Here is a 19,642-nt window from a genome sequence, read left to right on the forward strand (position 1 = left end):
GGGTGCAGAGGAGTAACCAGCCAGGAATAGAGACCCCCGACGCGCGTTTCGCGGCGCTAACACGCCGCTTCCTCAAAGGAGTGTTTTTTCTATTGTTTGCTATTTTTCTGTCCAGCTTGCTATTTTGATTTTTGTCTTGCTTGCTGGAAGCTCTGGGACGCAGAGGGGCGCCTCCGCACCATGAGTCGGTGCGGAGGGTCTTTTTGCTCCCTCTGCGTGGTCTTTTTGTAGGTTTTTGTGCTGACCGCAAAGTTACCTTTCCTATCCTCTGTCTGTTCAGTAAGTCGGGCCTCACTTTGCTAAATCTATTTTATCTCTGTGTTTGTATTTTCATCTTTACTCACAGTCATTATATGTGGGGGGCTGCCTTTTCCTTTGGGGAATTTCTCTGAGGCAAGGTAGGCTTTATTTTTCTATCTTTAGGGCTAGCTAGTTCCTTAGGCTGTGACGAGTTGCATAGAGAGCGTTAGGAGCAATCCACGGCTATTTCTAGTTTGTGTGATAGGATTAGGGATTGCGGTCAGCAGAGTTTCCACGTCCCAGAGCTTGTCCTGTATCATTAGTAACTATCAGGTCATTCTGTGTGCTCTTAACCACCAGGTCCATTATTGTGCTAACCACCAGGTCATAACAGGCTCCACAATCATGGGGAAGACTGCTGACTTGACAGATGTCCAAAAGGCAGTCACTGACACACTCCACAAGGAGGGTAAGCCACAAAAGGTCATTGCTAAAGAAGCTGGCTGTTAACCGAGTGTTGTATCCAAGCATATTAATGGAAAGTTGAATGGAAGGAATAAGTGTGGTAGAAAAACGGTGCACAAGCAACCCGGATAACCGCAGCCTTTAAAGGATTGTTAAGAAAAGGCCATTCAAAATCTGGGAGAGATTCACAAGGAGTGGACTGCTGCTGGAGTCATTGCTTCAAGAGCCACCACACAGAGACGTATCCAGGACATGGGCTACAAGTGTCGCATTCCTTGTGGCAAGCCACTCATGACCAATAGACAACGCCAGAGGCCATGGTGTTTTCAGATGAAAGTAAATTTTGCATTTCATTGGGAAATGAAGGTCCCTATTCTGCCCCTTTATGTGCAGCAAGTTATAACATAGTTGAAGACACAAAAGAGTATAGTAGAACCAAAAACACTCAGTTTCAAAAAATCACAGTAATCCGCAAGTGCTAGTAAAACGATGTAAAAACAGGGTATTTGGTTGATACGTTTTTTGCAAAAAATGTATACTAAGCTGCTCCACCAAACGTCAAGGTATACCCATATCAGAGCAGTCCTAACTGATGTTTGCAATCCCTGTCTGATGTATTTAAAAACCTGATCATCTGTATATTACCTGTGTGAACAGGGTTCAGAGAGGAAAAATCCATGTGGACATGCTGAGTGGAACAGCTTTTGGGCAGATAGCCCAAGAAGAGTGGTGGGTAACTCCCTAGTCTTGTAGACACAAGAGAACAATTATAGAAACAGAAACACATGGGCTACTTGCACAGTGAACAAGTCTGTAGGAAAATGTTCACACACCATTTCTGTTTCTAAAGTTATAACATAGTGTAGTATCAGTTGTAACCATTAGAGGTCATTAGGTACCCATTTGTCCTGTCCCTGGATTTAGGAACTTTTCCTCTTTAACAAGTAATGTATTCTGATTAGTACCGCCCCTTTTGTTTCCCGGGCTAGAAGGTTGCACACATTTTCTCCCGGACCTTTGAGTCTTACACACGTGTTCATGACTCTCTCTCTACAAAGCACTGCTCCTGACCAGCAGATTCCGGAGAGGGTCAAAAGTACCTGTGTGTTATGTAAGAATTTGCATATGCAGCCACCGTGCAAAGTACTGCGTAGTTAGGTATATTGTGCAATGTATACTGCACTTTATTATAATGCTTTTGCACTGCTCACAGATAGATTGCACTTCTGTATAGAGCAGAACAGTGTTGTAGCATTTCTGTATTATGCTATTTCTGTGCAGTTTCTGTAAAGCCCTAGTTACTGATGTTAATTGCACCCTGTATCATGCTGTTGTCTCTGTTATCTGCCAGTACTGATACACTGTTTATTCCCTTGTAGTTTTTACCATATCTTATATCGTCCATTCCGTTATCTTATATCATCCACCGTTATTGTCCACCATTATCGTTCACCGTTACCAAGTTCACATCATCACCTTAATATATATAGACTTCAGAATCCATACATTCTGTTTACTGGGGAAGTGGATGAGGGTTTAGCTGTATGCTGGAATCTACAAAGCACCATAATTGAAGGAATGTAGAAAAGCCGCGGAGACACCATCACGTGTTTCTCAACACAAGCAATAAATAGCCAGGTCTTTCACCAGGAAGGAACAACCACGGGAAGGGCAGCATCCAAAAAGGAAAACCACCTATGCCAAAACATGGTATCCATCCACAGACAGCTGTTTTGGGGTATTTGCCCCTCATCAGTGTGGAGTAGGAAACTATCTATTGGGAGCAGTGCCTGGTAAAAGGACTATAAACATAAGGAGTGTTGGATGTTTTGATCTCCCCAAGGTCATTCATCCTTATGTTTATAGGACCATGGATACCATGTTTTGGCATAGGTGGTTTTCCTTTTTGGATGCTGCCCTTCCCGTGGTTGTTCCTTCCCAGTGAAAGACCTGGCTATTTATTGCTTGTGTTGAGAAACACGTGATGGTGTCTCCGCGGCTTTTCTACATGCATTTGCATATTTCCCATAAGGGATGGGAGCAGTGTTCTGGATCACTGCATTGAGAAACACGTGATGGTGTCTCCGCGGTGTTGGATGTTTTGATCTCCCCGAGGTCATTCATCCTTATGTTTATAGTCCTTTTACTAGGCACTGCTCCTAATAGCCAGTTTCCTACGCAGCACACAATCCAAGCTGTTTGAGGTCAAGTGTGAAGTTTCCACAATCAGTGATGGTTTGAGGAGCCATGTCATCTGCTGGTGTAGGTCCACTGTGTTTTATCATGACCAAAGTCAGTGCAGCTGTATACCAGGAAATTTTAGAACATTTCTTGCTTCCTTCTGCAGACAAGCTTTTTGGAGATGTACATTTCATTCTCCAGCAGGATTTTGGTACATGTCTACACTGCCAAAAGTACCAATACCTGGTTTAAAAACCAACAGTATCACTGTGCTTGATTGGCCAACAAACTCGCCTGACCTTAACCCCATAGAGAATCTATGTGATATTGTCAAGAGGAAAATGAGAGACACCAGAACCAACAATGCAGATGAGCTGAAGGCTGCTGTCAATGCAACCTGTGATTCCATAACACCTCAGCAGTGCCACAGGCTGATCACCTACATGCCACGCCGCATTGATGCAGTAAATGATGCAAAAGGAGCCCCGACCAAGTATTGAGTGAATTTACTGAACATACATTTCAGTAGGCCAACATTTCGTATTTTAAAATGATTTTTCAAGCTGGTGTTATAAAGTATTCTAATTTACTGAGATAATGACTTTTGGGTTTTCATTGGCTGTAAGCCATAATCATCAACATTAACAGAAATAAACACTTGAAATAGATCACTCTGTAATGACTCTATATAATATATGAGTTTCACTTTTCGTATTGAAGAACTGAAATAAATAAATTTTTTGATGACATTCTAATTTTGGGAGAAGCACCTGTACCTGTATAAATACAGCTTTTATAGGCTCAACATAGATGTACAGATATATCACACAACACAAGTTTAAAGAGTTATTCTCATCTTGGTAAATAGGTAAAATTGCAAAGTTATTGTAAAGACAGACAATTTTGCTTTAGTTTTCCTTTAATTACATCTAGTATCAAGAATGTATGGATTTTTAATTAATATCTTACTAGTTGTTGCATAGGTCACTGACCACTGCTTCAGTATATCAGAGGTGATCGGTGTCCTAGGCAAGTAGTTAGTGCTTTCAACATCTTAGAGCCTGAAAGTGCTGCTCTGAAGCTGGCCGCCCTCCCCTCCTCCGAAGTTGCAGAGCTAAAGGTGCCTCTGCTTCCACTATCTAACCGTCACACAGTGGCATTTTGATCGCTACGACGGCACGATCCGTGACGCTCCAGCATCGTAACAATATCGCTCCAGCGTCGTAGACTGCTGTCACACTTTGGAATGTATGACGCTGGAGCGATAATTTCATGACGTATGTGCGATGTAGAAGCCGTTGGTTACTATGCGCACATCGTATACAATATCGTGCACACCTTTGTTACATCATGCGATCATGCCGCCACAGCGGGACACTAGACGACGAAAGAAAGTTTCAAACGATCTGCTACGACGTACGATTCTCAGCGGGGTCCCTGATCGCAGGAGCGTGTCAGACACAGCGAGATCGCTGGAACGTCACGGATATATCGCTGGAACGTCACGGATCGTGCCGTCGTAGCGATCAAAATGCCACTGTGTGACGGTACCCTAGAGCACAAAGTTTGTGCCAGCAGCACAAACATGATGCCGGCCCGAACTGTCTTTCTTCAGGAAGGCACTGTTCCACACAAAAAAGAAGCAATGGGAGCAGTTGCACTCCAGAAGAATGATCACGAGACAACAACCTTCAAAGTTTTGAGGGTATTCTTGGGAAGGGATCCTAAGAATTAAAGAGGTTTTTCTCAAGTTTCTATTGTCTTTAGCGCATCGCACCCTTGCCTTCTGGTTCCCGGCTTTCCAGAAGTGCTGCACCCTTGAAGATTGACAGTTGGGGCAAGTGACATGGCTGAGCCGCTGGCCCAAACACAAATTTTGCTCCCCTGATTAATCTGTTTTGTTCCCTTTGTTATCAGAGGTTGGAGCCTTCTTATTTGGTGCTAATTTTTATGGTCTATACTAAGGGGTGTGTGGCTCACAGGGTAATAATGCAAAGCAGACTAAGGACACACCCCATAGAATCCTGTGATCAATGACCCCCCTTGGTAAAGACCATAAAAAAATTGCACTAAATAAAGGGGCCCAAATCTCTGTAACTGTATGGTAGATTTAAAAAAAAAAAAGCAACTATGACCCACGGGAGCACCAGGAAGAATAAAATACGAGCAAAAATTTCCCACTCTTTACCTTGCGACAGGTCCTCTTTAACACTCCGAGGAGCTGATAAATCAAGGAGTTTACACTCAAAAACCGGCATAAAACACTTTGTAAAGCTGTAAAATTTAGAATTTGTACCAAAATGTTAAAAAAATATTTAGAATTGAGAGTTCAATTCTAAATATTTTTCTATCTGCTGGCTAACACGGTACCAAGATATATTTCTTTCCTGTACCAAAGTGTTGTAAGCTTTTGCCATTTTCATGCCAGACCCAGCAAGGTCCTCCAAATGGGTAGGTCTGGAGAGGAGCAGTTAATTAATTAATTAATTAATTAATGATTACCCTTATACTATATGTTAATAATTCTAAATTAAAACATTTAGATTATTTTGTGCCTGATGATTTTTTTCAGGAAGAACAATTTATGCTCATAGTTATACATTACCAGTAATCTAGTTTCAATGGCATAGTTTCCAGTCCTGTAATCTGGCAGTACGGCTCCAGGTTAGACAGTTCATACAGCTGGATCTCTCGATCCCTAGATTACATACAACAGATTTCATTACTCTTAAATTATATATAACGTGTCAGTATATTTATATATATATATATATATATATATATATATATATATACAGTATACAGTATATGTATACCCCTCCTCACATGTAAAGCGCCATGGAATAAATGGCGCTATAATAATAAATAATAATAATAATATATATATATATATATATCTACTATATAATTGTCTAAGGGTCACTTCCATCTTTCTGTCTGTCTGTCACGGAAATCCCAAGTCGCTGATTGGTCGCGGCCAGGGGCCGCGACCAATCAGCGACGGGCACAGTCTGGCCGTGAAATGGCCGCTCCCTACTCCCCTGCCGTCAATGCTCGCTCCATACTTTCCCCAGTCAGCAACCGCGGCATAACGTGGTGTAACTCAGTCTGTTAAGTCTGCTATTAACCCTATGTGACAAACTTTTTACTATTGATGCTGCACATGCAGCATCAATAGTAAAAAGATCTAATGTTAAAAATAATAAAAAAACTAAAAAATTGTGATATACTCACCTTCCAGGGCCTTTCCCGCTCCTCGCGACGCTCCGGGCCATGCATTGCGGTCTCGCGAGACCGCAATGCATTCTTGGGACCAGAACATCGCGAGGAGCATCACTGAATGCCTCGCCTGGATCCGGGGGGCAACGGAAGGTGAGTATATAACTATTTTTCTTTTTTTTTTTTTTTTACGGTGATATGGTGCCCACACTGCTACATAGTACTTGGGCTGTGTTATATACTACATGGGTAGTGATATATACTGCGTGGGCTGCGTTATACACTGCATGGGCTGTGCTATATACTACGTGTAGCCCCAAGGATAAACAGTCGCACTCAAAGTTCTTTCAGAGTGTAGCCAAGCAAGTGTTTTTTTTTATTTTCAAAACACCAAAAATAAACAATTCACTGCAGAGGTATAAGGTAACGTTTCGACCCGCTGGGTCTTTATCAAACCTTACTCATGATAAAGAGACATGCACCACCGCAGATGCCAGATGCAGCATGCCAGCAGCCCCTAACAGGACTCCAGTACTTCACTTGGGAACTTGCCCTCTACATGTCTCTTTATTATGAGTAAGGTTTGATGAAGACCCAGCGTGTCGAAACGTTACCTTATACCACTGCGGTGAATTGTTTAATTTTGGTGTTTTGAAAATGAAAAAACACTTGCTTGGCTACACTCTGAAAGAACTTTGAGTGAGACTGATTATCCTTGGGACTACATTATGGTGGAACATTTCCACGTCCAGTCAGCACCAATATAAAGCAAGAGTGCACGTCTTTTCTCTTCTTTACTATATACTACATGGGCAGTGTTATATACTGCGTGGGCTGTGTTGTACACTGCATGGGCTGTGCTATATACTGCATGGGCAGTGTTATATACTGTGTGGGCAGTGTTATATATTACGTAGGCAGTGTTATATACTACGTGGGCTGTGTTATATACTACGTGGGCTGTGCTATATATTACGTGGGCTGTGTTATATACTACGTGGGCTGTGCTATATATTACGTGGGCTGTGCTATATACTACGTGGCTGGGTTATATACTACGTGGATGCTATATATTACATGGGCTGTGTTATATACTACGTGGCTGTGTTATTTACAACGTGGCTGCTATATACTACGTGGCTGTGTTATATACTTCGTGGCTGTGCTATATACTACGTGGCTATGCTATATACTATGTGGCTATGCTATATACTACGTGGCTCCTATATACTACATGGCTGTGTTATATACTACGTGGCTGCTATATACTACGTGGGCTGTGTTATAGTGGCTATGCTATATACTACGTGGCTATATACTACGTGGCTGTCTGTGTTACGTGGGCTGTGCTATATACTATGTGGCTGCTATATACATACATACATATTCTAGAATACCCGATGCGTTAGAATCGGGCCACCATGTAGTATATATATATACATATATATATAAATATATATATATACCTACTAGATTGTGGCCCGATTCTAACGCACCGGGTATTCTAGAATATGCATGTCCCCGTAGTATATGGACAATGATGATTCCAGAATTCGCGGCAGACTGTGCTGATTGGTCGAGGCAACCTTTATGACATCATTGTCGCCATGGCAACCATTATGACATCTACGTCGATACTGTGCCCATCGCTGATTGGTCGAGGCGAATTCGCGGCAGACTGTGCCTGTCGCTGATTGGTCAAGGCAACTTTTATGACATCATCGTCGCCATGCTGTGCCCATGCTGTGCCCTGGCGGCCTCGACCAATCAGCAACGCGGGATTTCCAGGACAGACAGACAGACGGAAAAACCCTTAGACAATTATATACAGTTAGGGCCAGAAATATTTGGACAGTGACACAATTTTCGCGAGTTGGGCTCTGCATGCCACCACATTGGATTTGAAATGAAACCTCTACAACAGAATTCAAGTGCAGATTGTAACGTTTAATTTGAAGGGTTGAACAAAAATATCTGATAGAAAATGTAGGAATTGTACACATTTCTTTACAAACACTCCACATTTTAGGAGGTCAAAAGTAATTGGACAAATAAACATAACCCAAACAAAATATTTTTATTTTCAATATTTTGTTGCAAATCCTTTGGAGGCAATCACTGCCTTAAGTCTGGAACCCATGGACATCACCAAACGCTGGGTTTCCTCCTTCTTAATGCTTTGCCAGGCCTTTACAGCCGCAGCCTTCAGGTCTTGCTTGTTTGTGGGTCTTTCCGTCTTAAGTCTGGATTTGAGCAAGTGAAATGCATGCTCAATTGGGTTTAGATCTGGAGATTGACTTGGCCATTGCAGAATGTTCCACTTTTTGGCACTCATGAACTCCTGGGTAGCTTTGGCTGTATGCTTGGGGTCATTGTCCATCTGTACTATGAAGCGCCGTCCAATCAACTTTGCAGCATTTGGCTGAATCTGGGCTGAAAGTATATCCCGGTACACTTCAGAATTCATCCGGCTACTCTTGTCTGCTCTTATGTCATCAATAAACACAAGTGACCCAGTGCCATTGAAAGCCATGCATGCCCATGCCATCACGTTGCCTCCACCATGTTTTACAGAGGATGTGGTGTGCCTTGGATCATGTGCCGTTCCCTTTCTTCTCCAAACTTTTTTCTTCCCATCATTCTGGTACAGGTTGATCTTTGTCTCATCTGTCCATAGAATACTTTTCCAGAACTGAGCTGGCTTCTTGAGGTGTTTTTCTGTAAATGTAACTCTGGCCTGTCTATTTTTGGTATTGATGAATGGTTTGCATCTAGATGTGAACCCTTTGTATTTACTGTCATGGAGTCTTCTCTTTACTGTTGACTTAGAGACAGATACACCTACTTCACTGAGAGTGTTCTGGACTTCAGTTGATGTTGTGAACGGGTTCTTCTTCACCAAATTAAGTATGCGGCGATCATCCACCACTGTTGTCATCCGTGGACGCCCAGGCCTTTTTGAGTTCCCAAGCTCACCAGTCAATTCCTTTTTTTCTCAGAATGTACCCAACTGTTGATTTTGCTACTCCAAGCATGTCTGCTATCTCTCTGATGGATTTTTTCTTTTTTTTCAGCCTCAGGATGTTCTGCTTCACCTCAATTGAGAGTTCCTTTGACCGCATGTTGTCTGCTCACAGCAACAGCTTCCAAATGCAAAACCACACACCTGGAATCCACCCCTGACCTTTTAACTACTTCATTGATTACAGGTTAACGAGGGAGACGCCTTCAGAGTTAATTGCAGCCCTTAGAGTCCATTGTCCAATTACTTTTGGTCCCTTGAAAAAGAGGACACTATGCATTACAGAGCTATGATTCCTAAACCCTTTCTCCGATTTGGATGTGGAAACTATCATATTGCAGCTGGGAGTGTGCACTTTCAGCCCATATTACATATATAATTTTATTTCTGAACATGTTTTTGTAAACAGCTAAAATAACAAAACTTGTGTCACTGTCCAAATATTTCTGGCCCTAACTGTATATAGATAGTATATCTGTCTATGTATAATACCGTATAACATCTGGGCAGGCATAGTTCCTACAAAGTATAATTGTATCCTACATAGCCAATTATTTCAGGGACTTTACATCAATTGTACAGCAGCTGCCTTTATAGTTTATATACAGTTAATAGTATGTTGTAATGTAATGATCCCTGTAAAAAAAAAAGAAAAGTTTCTTAAAGAGAGCATTAGCTAAGACTATAGTTTGTTCCATGTTATATCTTTATAATATTCTCTAATGTATTACACTATTATACTATTACATACATCAATAAGAGGGATGAGAACGACACTGTGCACGCCTGTTGGCACAGATATATGTACATACCCTGTCGCCAGGACTAATTTATTATACTGCGTCATGATTGTAAAATCTGTCACCCATTTTGTCATCTTCTTTACGCTCTTATCCTAGAACACAAATGTAATGCTCATTAATTGGAATCGGTCACCTTTTTTTTTACTTTATAATCTGTGAGCAGCATAATTTAGGGGTAAAGAACCTGATTCTAACAATGTGTCACTTTTTGGGCTTCCTGCTGTAGTTTTGATAAAATCACTGTTTTGTCTGTTGCAGATCTATGAATGATGAACTGTGTAAAACCCCGCCCACACCACTGATTGGAAGCTTTCAGTGTACGCTGTGCATAAACAGGAAGCAGCCAATCAGTGGTGGGGGCAGGGCTACACAGAGCAGGAGGACTACATGCCACAATACAACTAGTCCTGTAGTGATAATCTCCTTCTGATATAAGAATAATTTTATTAAAAAACAACACAACCAGAATCCCTCAATGTCTGTCCACTATTTCATCCTTCTTCTCCGCTAGATTTCTGAAACTTAACATGGACAAAACAGAATTCATCATCTCTCCCCCATCTCACGCGACCCCCCCAACGAACCTATCCATTACAGTAAATGGCTGCCCACTTTCCCCAGTCCAACAAGCTCGCTGCCTCGGGGTAATCCTTGACGCTGATCTCTCCTTCAAACCACATATCCAAGCCCTTTCCACTTCCTGCCGACTTCAACTCAAAAATATTTCACGAATCCGTTCATTCCTCAACCATGAATCTGCAAAAACCCTAGTCCATGCCCTCATCATCTCTCGCCTTGACTACTGCAACCTCCTGCTCTGTGGCCTCCCCTCTAACACTCTCGCACCCCTCCAATCTATTCTAAACTCTGCTGCCCGACTAATCCACCTGTCCCCCCGCTATTCCCCTGCCTCTCCCCTCTGTCAATCCCTTCACTGGCTCCCCATTGCCCAGAGACTCCACTACAAAACCCTAACCATGACGTACAAAGCCATCCACAACCTGTCTCCTCCATACATCTGTGACCTCGTCTCCCGGTACTTACCTACACGCAACCTCCGATCCTCACAAGATCTCCTACTCTACTCCCCTCTTATCTCCTCTTCCCACAATCGTATACAAGATTTCTCTCGCGTATCACCCCTACTCTGGAACCCTCTACCACAACACATCAGACTCTCGCCTACCATCGAAACCTTCAAAAAGAACCTGAAGACCCCCCTCTTCAGACAAGCCTACAACCTGCAGTTACCACCGATCGACCAAACCGCTGCATGACCAGCTCTATCCTCACCTACTGTATCCTCACCCATCCCTTGTAGATTGTGAGCCTTTGCGGGCAGGGTCCTCACTCCTCCTGTACCAGTTATGACTTGTATTGTTTAAGATTATTGTACTTGTTTTCATTATGTATACCCCTCCTCACATGTAAAGCGCCATGGAATAAATGGCGCTATAACAATAAATAATAATAATAATAGTAATAATAATAACACAAAGCCCAGTATGTGACACATTGTCTTTAAGAAAGTAATTGAGAAAGTTAAATACAATGGACAGAGTCGTAGATGGTCAAATGCACTGATAGCTAGATAGATATTAGATAGATTTGAGATAGATAGATAGATATGGGATAGATAGATATGGGATAGATAGTCATAGTTATTTCTCCATATAGATCCTAACACCAAGCAGTGAGTGCCGACAAATCACTGTTCTAACTAATGACTCAGTAAATATACACTAGAACTATTGATGGAGTCATTTTGACTTCTCACAATTTTTATGTCTCTTCTGTGACTACATTTTTCTGAATTTCGGCTTGAGACTCAGTGAGTTTTACTCATTTAGGATGCGAAAAAAGATTTTGTGACAATAAATACGTTTTGAAGAAAAGAGTACCTTTTTTTTTCAAAATTTACCTTTAAAGGGAACCTGTCACCTGAATTTGGCGGGACCAGTTTTTGGTCATATGGACGGAGTTTTCGGGTGTTTGATTCACCCTTTCCTTACCCGCTGGCTGCATGCTGGCCGCAATATTGGATTGAAGTTCATTCTATGTCCTCCGTAGTACACGCCTGCGCAAGGCAATCTTGCCTTGCCTGGCGCAGGCGTGTACTACGGAGGACATAGAATGAACTTCAATCCAATATTGCGGCCAGCATGTGCAGCGCCCCAGAGTCCTGGTCGTTGCAGTAATGTCGCTCTGCCACTAAGGGGAGCGATGTTATGTCTGATTGCACTAAAGGAGTTCACCTGACCAGGTATCACAGTCACACATTACACTTCACACTCCGGCCACCAGGGGGAGCAAAAGGCTCTATGTATTAGGCCACTCCTCACACTCTGGTAAAACTGGGGGTTGGATAGGAAGTTAGGCAGAAAGTAACCCGGGAGAGTTCGGGAGGGGACCTGTCAGAAGTGGGAACCTGGCAGGTACCTAGCAGAAAGGACAGATTGTTACGGAGCCGCGCCGGCACTACCTTGCGGAGGAATCTCAAGGAAGTACACGAAGCAAAGTATATTGTGGAGAAGTGAGAATCGGGATCATAGTACGAAGGAGATAGAACCAGAAGGAGTCGTGTCCCTAAGACTGTGGCAACATCCTTCTGAGGCGCGTAGCCAGTGGCCAGAGCACCGAGGAAGTAACAGACTCCACGCATTACTTCAAACAGCGGCAGGACAGTTAATTACAGGTTGGCTGTCTGACTTAAATCACCTAAACGGACATAGGAGGCAATCGTGGGAGAGGGGCATCTCTAGGGTCCCAGAATAACTCCAGGCCTACCTGTCATACGGGTGCGTCCTAGCCATATAATCTGGGGGACGGAGAGAGAGAAGGAACAGATACGACAGTTGTGAGGACTATCCCGTGGTACTCAGCAGGGAAGGACTACAACACACAGGTGCTAGTTGGTAGGCACTGATTTCCACCTGCAAAGGGAACTCTGGATGTGCCTTCGGACCGGCCGGACTCAGCCAGCCCCGTTAGCAGTGCTCTGGATTGCAAACCCCGAAGCCTTCAGTAAAAAGGTAAAGAGACTGCAACCCTGCGTCCTCGTTATTCCTCGCACCTTGCACCACGCACCATCACCTTTCATTGGACGCCCCTTAGCAGGGTCACGGACCGGGTCTAGCCACCGTGACAACCCCGGACCGAGTACCCCGCGGCCCTGCGTCTGGGGGCGCTCCACATGCAGCCAGCGGGTAAGGAAAGGGTGAATCAAACACCCGAAAACTCCACCCATATGACCAAAAACTGGTCCCGCCAAATTCAGGTGACAGGTTCCCTTTAATTACCAAAGGGAGCAATTTTGACTCCCTACTATATTTTGCTAGTCTTTCTCACTAAATGTTATTATTTCTTTTAGTTTTCATTTATCTGCACGTTTAGAATAAATGTTGGCTTAGACTTAGAGTAATTAGCATTTTTGCAAATATACTTGACATACACAGGACATATACAGGACATCATTCAGTGAACCAGTGAACTCTCGAATGGACTACATAATTTCTGTTGAATGCGGCCTGCAGTTTTGCTAATATGGCTAGAAGAAGTGCGCTAAAGCCTGACGATATTCTTGCTATTTTGCATCCTATGCATTCTATATACATTCTATAAATTAAAGTTACAACAATACCCGGAGCAAGAAACTCTAAACATAAACGAAAACAAGCCAGGAGTCAAAATGACTCCATTCAGTATTTCTAGGAGGGGTGACTAGTCCGGTAGTCCTTGTGAATTCTGTAACCACTTTTCCTAGACCTCTGTGTTGTGCTCTTCTGTTATTCCTCCTGAAAATATAAGACTATATAGATGCTAGCTAGTGATGAGCGAATATACACTCGGGTGATCTCCGAGTATTTGTTAGTGTTCGGAGATTTAGTTTTCATCGTGGCAGCTGAATGATTTACAGCTACTAGCCAGCCTGAGTACATGTGGAGATTCCCTAGCAACCAGGCAACCCCCACATGTACTCAGCCTGGCTAATAGCTAAAGATAAGGCAAACACAGCAGGTAAAGTTGCACACACAGATGTAGAGTCATGCTATTATAGGGAAATATCCCATATGGTCACACTACTATATAACATAAGAAAAACCACTAAATAAAATTAGTGCCATAGTCCAAAGTAATACAAATTATAGATAGTTTATTGAGGGGAAACAACAAAGCATGTGGGCTTAAAAATGGGGGGTACGTGACAGCATACACATGGTAATAAGACAGGTGGAAACCTAACACATAATCTGGATATGTATTATCAGCGTCACTCCCCCTGAAGAAGGCTAGCACCGAAACGCACGTTGGGGTGGGTTTAGGCCAGCGTGGTTCCTGGCATATACTGGTATGTGTATAACGTGTCTCCATACGGCATGTGTCTTATTTATATGCACTGTCATTTCTATTATTGTCGATATGGTTTCATATATACTTCCAGCCTGATGTGCTCCATCTGATAATACATATCCAGATTATGCTTTGTTGTTTCCCCTCAATAAACTTTCTATAATTTGTATTCCTTTGGACTATGGCACTAATTTTATTTAGTGCTTTTTCTGGCTAATAGCTGTAAATCATTCAGCTGAGGTGATGAAAACTAAATCTCCGAACACTAACAAATACTCGGAGGTCACCCGAGCATGCTCAGGAATGCCTGAGCAACGAGTACACTCGCTCATCACTAATGCTAGTGCGCGCCCCAGGGTCCTGGTCATCACAGTGGTATTGCTTTCCTCTCGGGGAGAGTGATGCTACGTTTGGAGGCAAAGAAGGATAACTGCATCCAGGTATCACAAACATGCAACACATTTCACACTCCAGGCCACCAGGGGGAGCTCCTGACCCTATTTATTAGGTCACTCCCCATATATATATATAACTGGTAGTCTGTAGGGAAAGATAGTTAGTTCCAGACCAGAGTCTGAGGAGGATGGAAGGTTAAAGGAGCTTTGTATGCCCTCAGAGATGCAGCTCCCAGAAAAGACATGGAAAGGCAGAACTGTATTGCAGTAAGCGTGTAAGGAAAGCAAAGCAAAGGAGTGGTTACCAGAAGGGGACCAGCCCAGCTCAAGCTGCCTCCTTCTGAGGCGCAACATCCCAGTAGCCGGAACACTGAGGGAGTAAGGACCTTTATGCTTTATTCCAGAGACCGGCAGGACAGCAGGTTACCTATCCGCACTTACACCCAGGAGGCACGGTGACACCTACAGAGGTGGGTTATCTAAGATACCCTATAAACAGGCTCAAATCACCAGTCATATGGGTATAGTCCTATCCTATATGGGGGACAGAGAGAGCAAAACATCGCATTTGTGAGACCTTTATGTGAACCCATAGGCAGTAAGGGACTACACCACCGTAGCGCCTACGCTACCCGGCTCCCTCGCAGCGTCCTGTCCTCGCCGCACCTTCTCCTGTATGAGCGGTCACGTGGTGCCGCTTATTACAGTAATGAATATGCGGCTCCACCCCTATGGGAGGTGGAACCGCATATTCATGACTGTAATCGGCGGCCCCACGTGACCGCTCATACAAGAGAAGGTGCGGCGAGGACAGGATGCTGCGAGGGAGCCGGGTGAGTATTTTAGTAACAGTGGGGGGGCGCACAGGGGGTGGGAGGGGGGTGGCGACAGGGATCTTTATTTTAAGCACGAGGACAAAAAGAAAAAATGGATTTTTCATATCTTCTATCCAGCGTACGCTGCTGGAGAGAAGATATGAATGGCCGCTTCAGCACCACGTGGGGGGGACAGCGCTTACAGTAGCGCTGTCTCCTGCACGGCACACGGACTGCACACGGACAGCGTCCGTGTGCGGTACGTGTTTTACACGGACCCATTGACTTTAATGGGTCCGTGTAATCCGTGCGCTCCCACGAACACTGACATGAAAACACGGTCCGTGAAAACACGCTGACATGTGCAGTGACACATTGATTTCAATGTGAAGACACAAAAGAGAATAGTAAAACCAAAAACACTCAGTTTGAAAAAATGTTGCAGTAATCCGCAAGTGCTAGTAAAAGATGTAAAAAACAGGGTATTTGGTTGATACGTTTTTTGCAAAAAATGTATACTAAGCTGCTCTACCAATCTTCACGGTATACCCTTATCAGAGCAGTCCTAACTAATGTATGCAATCCCTATCTGATGTATTTAAAAACCTGATCATCTGTATATAACCTGTGTGAACAGGGTTCAGAGAGGAAAAATCCATGTGTGCATACAGGGTAGAACAGCTTTTGTGCAGATAGCCCAAGAGGAGTGGTGGAACTCCCCAGTCTTGTAGACACAAGAGAACAATTATGGAAACAGGAACACATGGGCTACTTGCACAGTGAACAAGTCTGTATGATCATGTTCACACACCACCAAGAAACCTGAAGACACAAAAGAGAATAGTAAAACCAAAAACACTCAGTTTGAAAAAATGTTGCAGTAATCCGCAAGTGCTAGTAAAAGATGTAAAAAACAGGGTATTTGGTTGATACGTTTTTTGCAAAAAATGTATACTAAGCTGCTCTACCAATCTTCACGGTATACCCTTATCAGAGCAGTCCTAACTAATGTATGCAATCCCTATCTGATGTATTTAAAAACCTGATCATCTGTATATAACCTGTGTGAACAGGGTTCAGAGAGGAAAAATCCATGTGTGCATACAGGGTAGAACAGCTTTTGTGCAGATAGCCCAAGAGGAGTGGTGGAACTCCCCAGTCTTGTAGACACAAGAGAACAATTATGGAAACAGGAACACATGGGCTACTTGCACAGTGAACAAGTCTGTATGATCATGTTCACACACCACCAAGAAACCTGAAGACACAAAAGAGAATAGTAAAACCAAAAACACTCTTGGGCTATCTGCACAAAAGCTGTTCTACCCTGTATGCACACATGGATTTTTCCTCTCTGAACCCTGTTCACACAGGTTATATACAGATGATCAGGTTTTTAAATACATCAGATAGGGATTGCATACATTAGTTAGGACTGCTCTGATAAGGGTATACCGTGAAGATTGGTAGAGCAGCTTAGTATACATTTTTTGCAAAAAACGTATCAACCAAATACCCTGTTTTTTACATCTTTTACTAGCACTTGCGGATTACTGCAACATTTTTTCAAACTGAGTGTTTTTGGTTTTACTATTCTCTTTTGTGTCTTCAGGTTTCTTGGTGGTGTGTGAACATGATCATACAGACTTGTTCACTGTGCAAGTAGCCCATGTGTTCCTGTTTCCATAATTGTTCTCTTGTGTCTACAAGACTGGGGAGTTCCACCACTCCTCTTGGGCTATCTGCACAAAAGCTGTTCTACCCTGTATGCACACATGGATTTTTCCTCTCTGAACCCTGTTCACACAGGTTATATACAGATGATCAGGTTTTTAAATACATCAGATAGGGATTGCATACATTAGTTAGGACTGCTCTGATAAGGGTATACCGTGAAGATTGGTAGAGCAGCTTAGTATACATTTTTTGCAAAAAACGTATCAACCAAATACCCTGTTTTTTACATCTTTTACTAGCACTTGCGGATTACTGCAACATTTTTTCAAACTGAGTGTTTTTGGTTTTACTATTCTCTTTTGTGTCTTCAGGTTTCTTGGTGGTGTGTGAACATGATCATACAGACTTGTTCACTGTGCAAGTAGCCCATGTGTTCCTGTTTCCATAATTGTTCTCTTGTGTCTACAAGACTGGGGAGTTCCACCACTCCTCTTGGGCTATCTGCACAAAAGCTGTTCTACCCTGTATGCACACATGGATTTTTCCTCTCTGAACCCTGTTCACACAGGTTATATACAGATGATCAGGTTTTTAAATACATCAGATAGGGATTGCATACATTAGTTAGGACTGCTCTGATAAGGGTATACCGTGAAGATTGGTAGAGCAGCTTAGTATACATTTTTTGCAAAAAACGTATCAACCAAATACCCTGTTTTTTACATCTTTTACTAGCACTTGCGGATTACTGCAACATTTTTTCAAACTGAGTGTTTTTGGTTTTACTATTCTCTTTTGTGTCTTCAGGTTTCTTGGTGGTGTGTGAACATGATCATACAGACTTGTTCACTGTGCAAGTAGCCCATGTGTTCCTGTTTCCATAATTGATTTCAATGTGTCTACGTGAGTCAGTGTCTCCGATACGTGAGGAAACTGTCACCTCACGTACCGGAGCCACTGACGTGTGAAACCGGCCTTAAATGAACTCGGTCATGACTACCACCCCTCGCCACCTTGTTAGATGTGAATGCAGACTATTCCTGGAGAACACTTTTGATTAGCACACCAACACATACATCCGGAGCCCATCCCAACCTATACCTATACGGTGAGTGGACAGCCTTTTTTCTAATAGGTTTATTAGACATTAACTCTTTATTACAACTTACAAATATTCCCTTGTCACGCTTTAGCTTCAGTTGTGTAGACCAAAAAAAGATGTGACCATCTTCTCTAACCATTATTAGTGCGTTGTCTGGCATAAGATAAACTCGCAGAATAGGGTCCCCATGAACAATTTCCTGGATGGTCGCTGGTAACATGAAGCTGATTCTCCTGCGCCTGAGATAAGAGTCTTCCAACTCTGAGTAGTCCAGTTGCATGTAAGTGCAGAATTGCTCCTAAATAGATAAATGACACGAAGGAATAATAATAATTGTGTTTGAGGGAATCAATTCAGTCATTCGGCATGTATGAGTGCACTGATATTGCAGGCGTGCACGAAGAGTCGTTCTCATCCCTTTCTCCTGTCTGCGGCGCCTACTCGCTGCACACCGGATGACACAGTAACAAGCAGGTGCCACAGACAGGAGAGAGGGATGGGAGCGCTCCTACACTGACACAGTGTGTACGTGAGCTCACTGGGCTCCTACAATGACACAGTGTGTACGTGAGCTCACTGGGCTCCTACAATGACACAGTGTGTACGTGAGCTCACTGGGCTCCTACACTGACACAGTGTGTACGTGAGCTCACTGGGCTCCTACAATGACACAGTGTGTACGTGAGCTCACTGGTCTCCTACACTGACACAATGTGTACGTGAGCTCACTGGGCTCCTACAATGACACAGTGTGTACGTGAGCTCACTGGGCTCCTACAATGACACAGTGTGTACGTGAGCTCACTGGGCTCCTACACTGACACAGTGTGTACGTGAGCTCACTGGGCTCCTACAATGACACAGTGTGCACGTGAGCTCACTGGGCTCCTACAATGACACAGTGTGTACGTGAGCTCACTGGGCTCCTACACTGACACAGTGTGTACGTGAGCTCACTGGGCTCCTACAATGACACAGTGTGCACGTGAGCTCACTGGGCTCCTACAATGACACAGTGTGTACGTGAGCTCACTGGGCTCCTACAATGACACAGTGTGCACATGAGCTCACTGGGCTCCTACAATGAGACAGTGTGTATGTGAGCTCACTGGTCTCCTACACTGACACAGTGTGTATGTGAGCTCACTGGGCTCCTACAATGACACAGTGTGCACGTGAGCTCACTGGGCTCCTACACTGACACAGTGTGTACGTGAGCTCACTGAGCTCCTACACTGACACAGTGTGTACGTGAGCTCACTGGGCTCCTACACTGACACAGTGTGTACGTGAGCTCACTGGTCTCCTACACTGACACAGTGTGTACGTGAGCTCACTGGTCTCCTACACTGACACAGTGTGTACGTGAGCTC

General features: G+C 43.5%; 1 protein-coding gene across 1 annotated transcript in view; it reads right to left on the minus strand.

Annotated features, from left to right (window-relative positions):
* Nucleotides 1-19,642, minus strand: part of LOC138671096 (cilia- and flagella-associated protein 337-like) — a 262,921-nt gene that overhangs the window by 198,687 nt on the left and 44,592 nt on the right. The window contains exons 6-8 of the mRNA XM_069759005.1: nt 18,337-18,567; nt 9,940-10,022; nt 5,492-5,584 (exon numbers count right to left, since the gene is read on the minus strand). Of these exons, the coding sequence (XP_069615106.1) occupies nt 5,492-5,584; nt 9,940-10,022; nt 18,337-18,567 (407 nt within the window). The remainder of the gene's footprint in view (nt 1-5,491; nt 5,585-9,939; nt 10,023-18,336; nt 18,568-19,642) is intronic.

This window comes from Ranitomeya imitator, chromosome 3 (genome assembly GCF_032444005.1).
Source record: "Ranitomeya imitator isolate aRanImi1 chromosome 3, aRanImi1.pri, whole genome shotgun sequence".
NCBI classification, from domain to species: domain Eukaryota; kingdom Metazoa; phylum Chordata; class Amphibia; order Anura; family Dendrobatidae; genus Ranitomeya; species Ranitomeya imitator.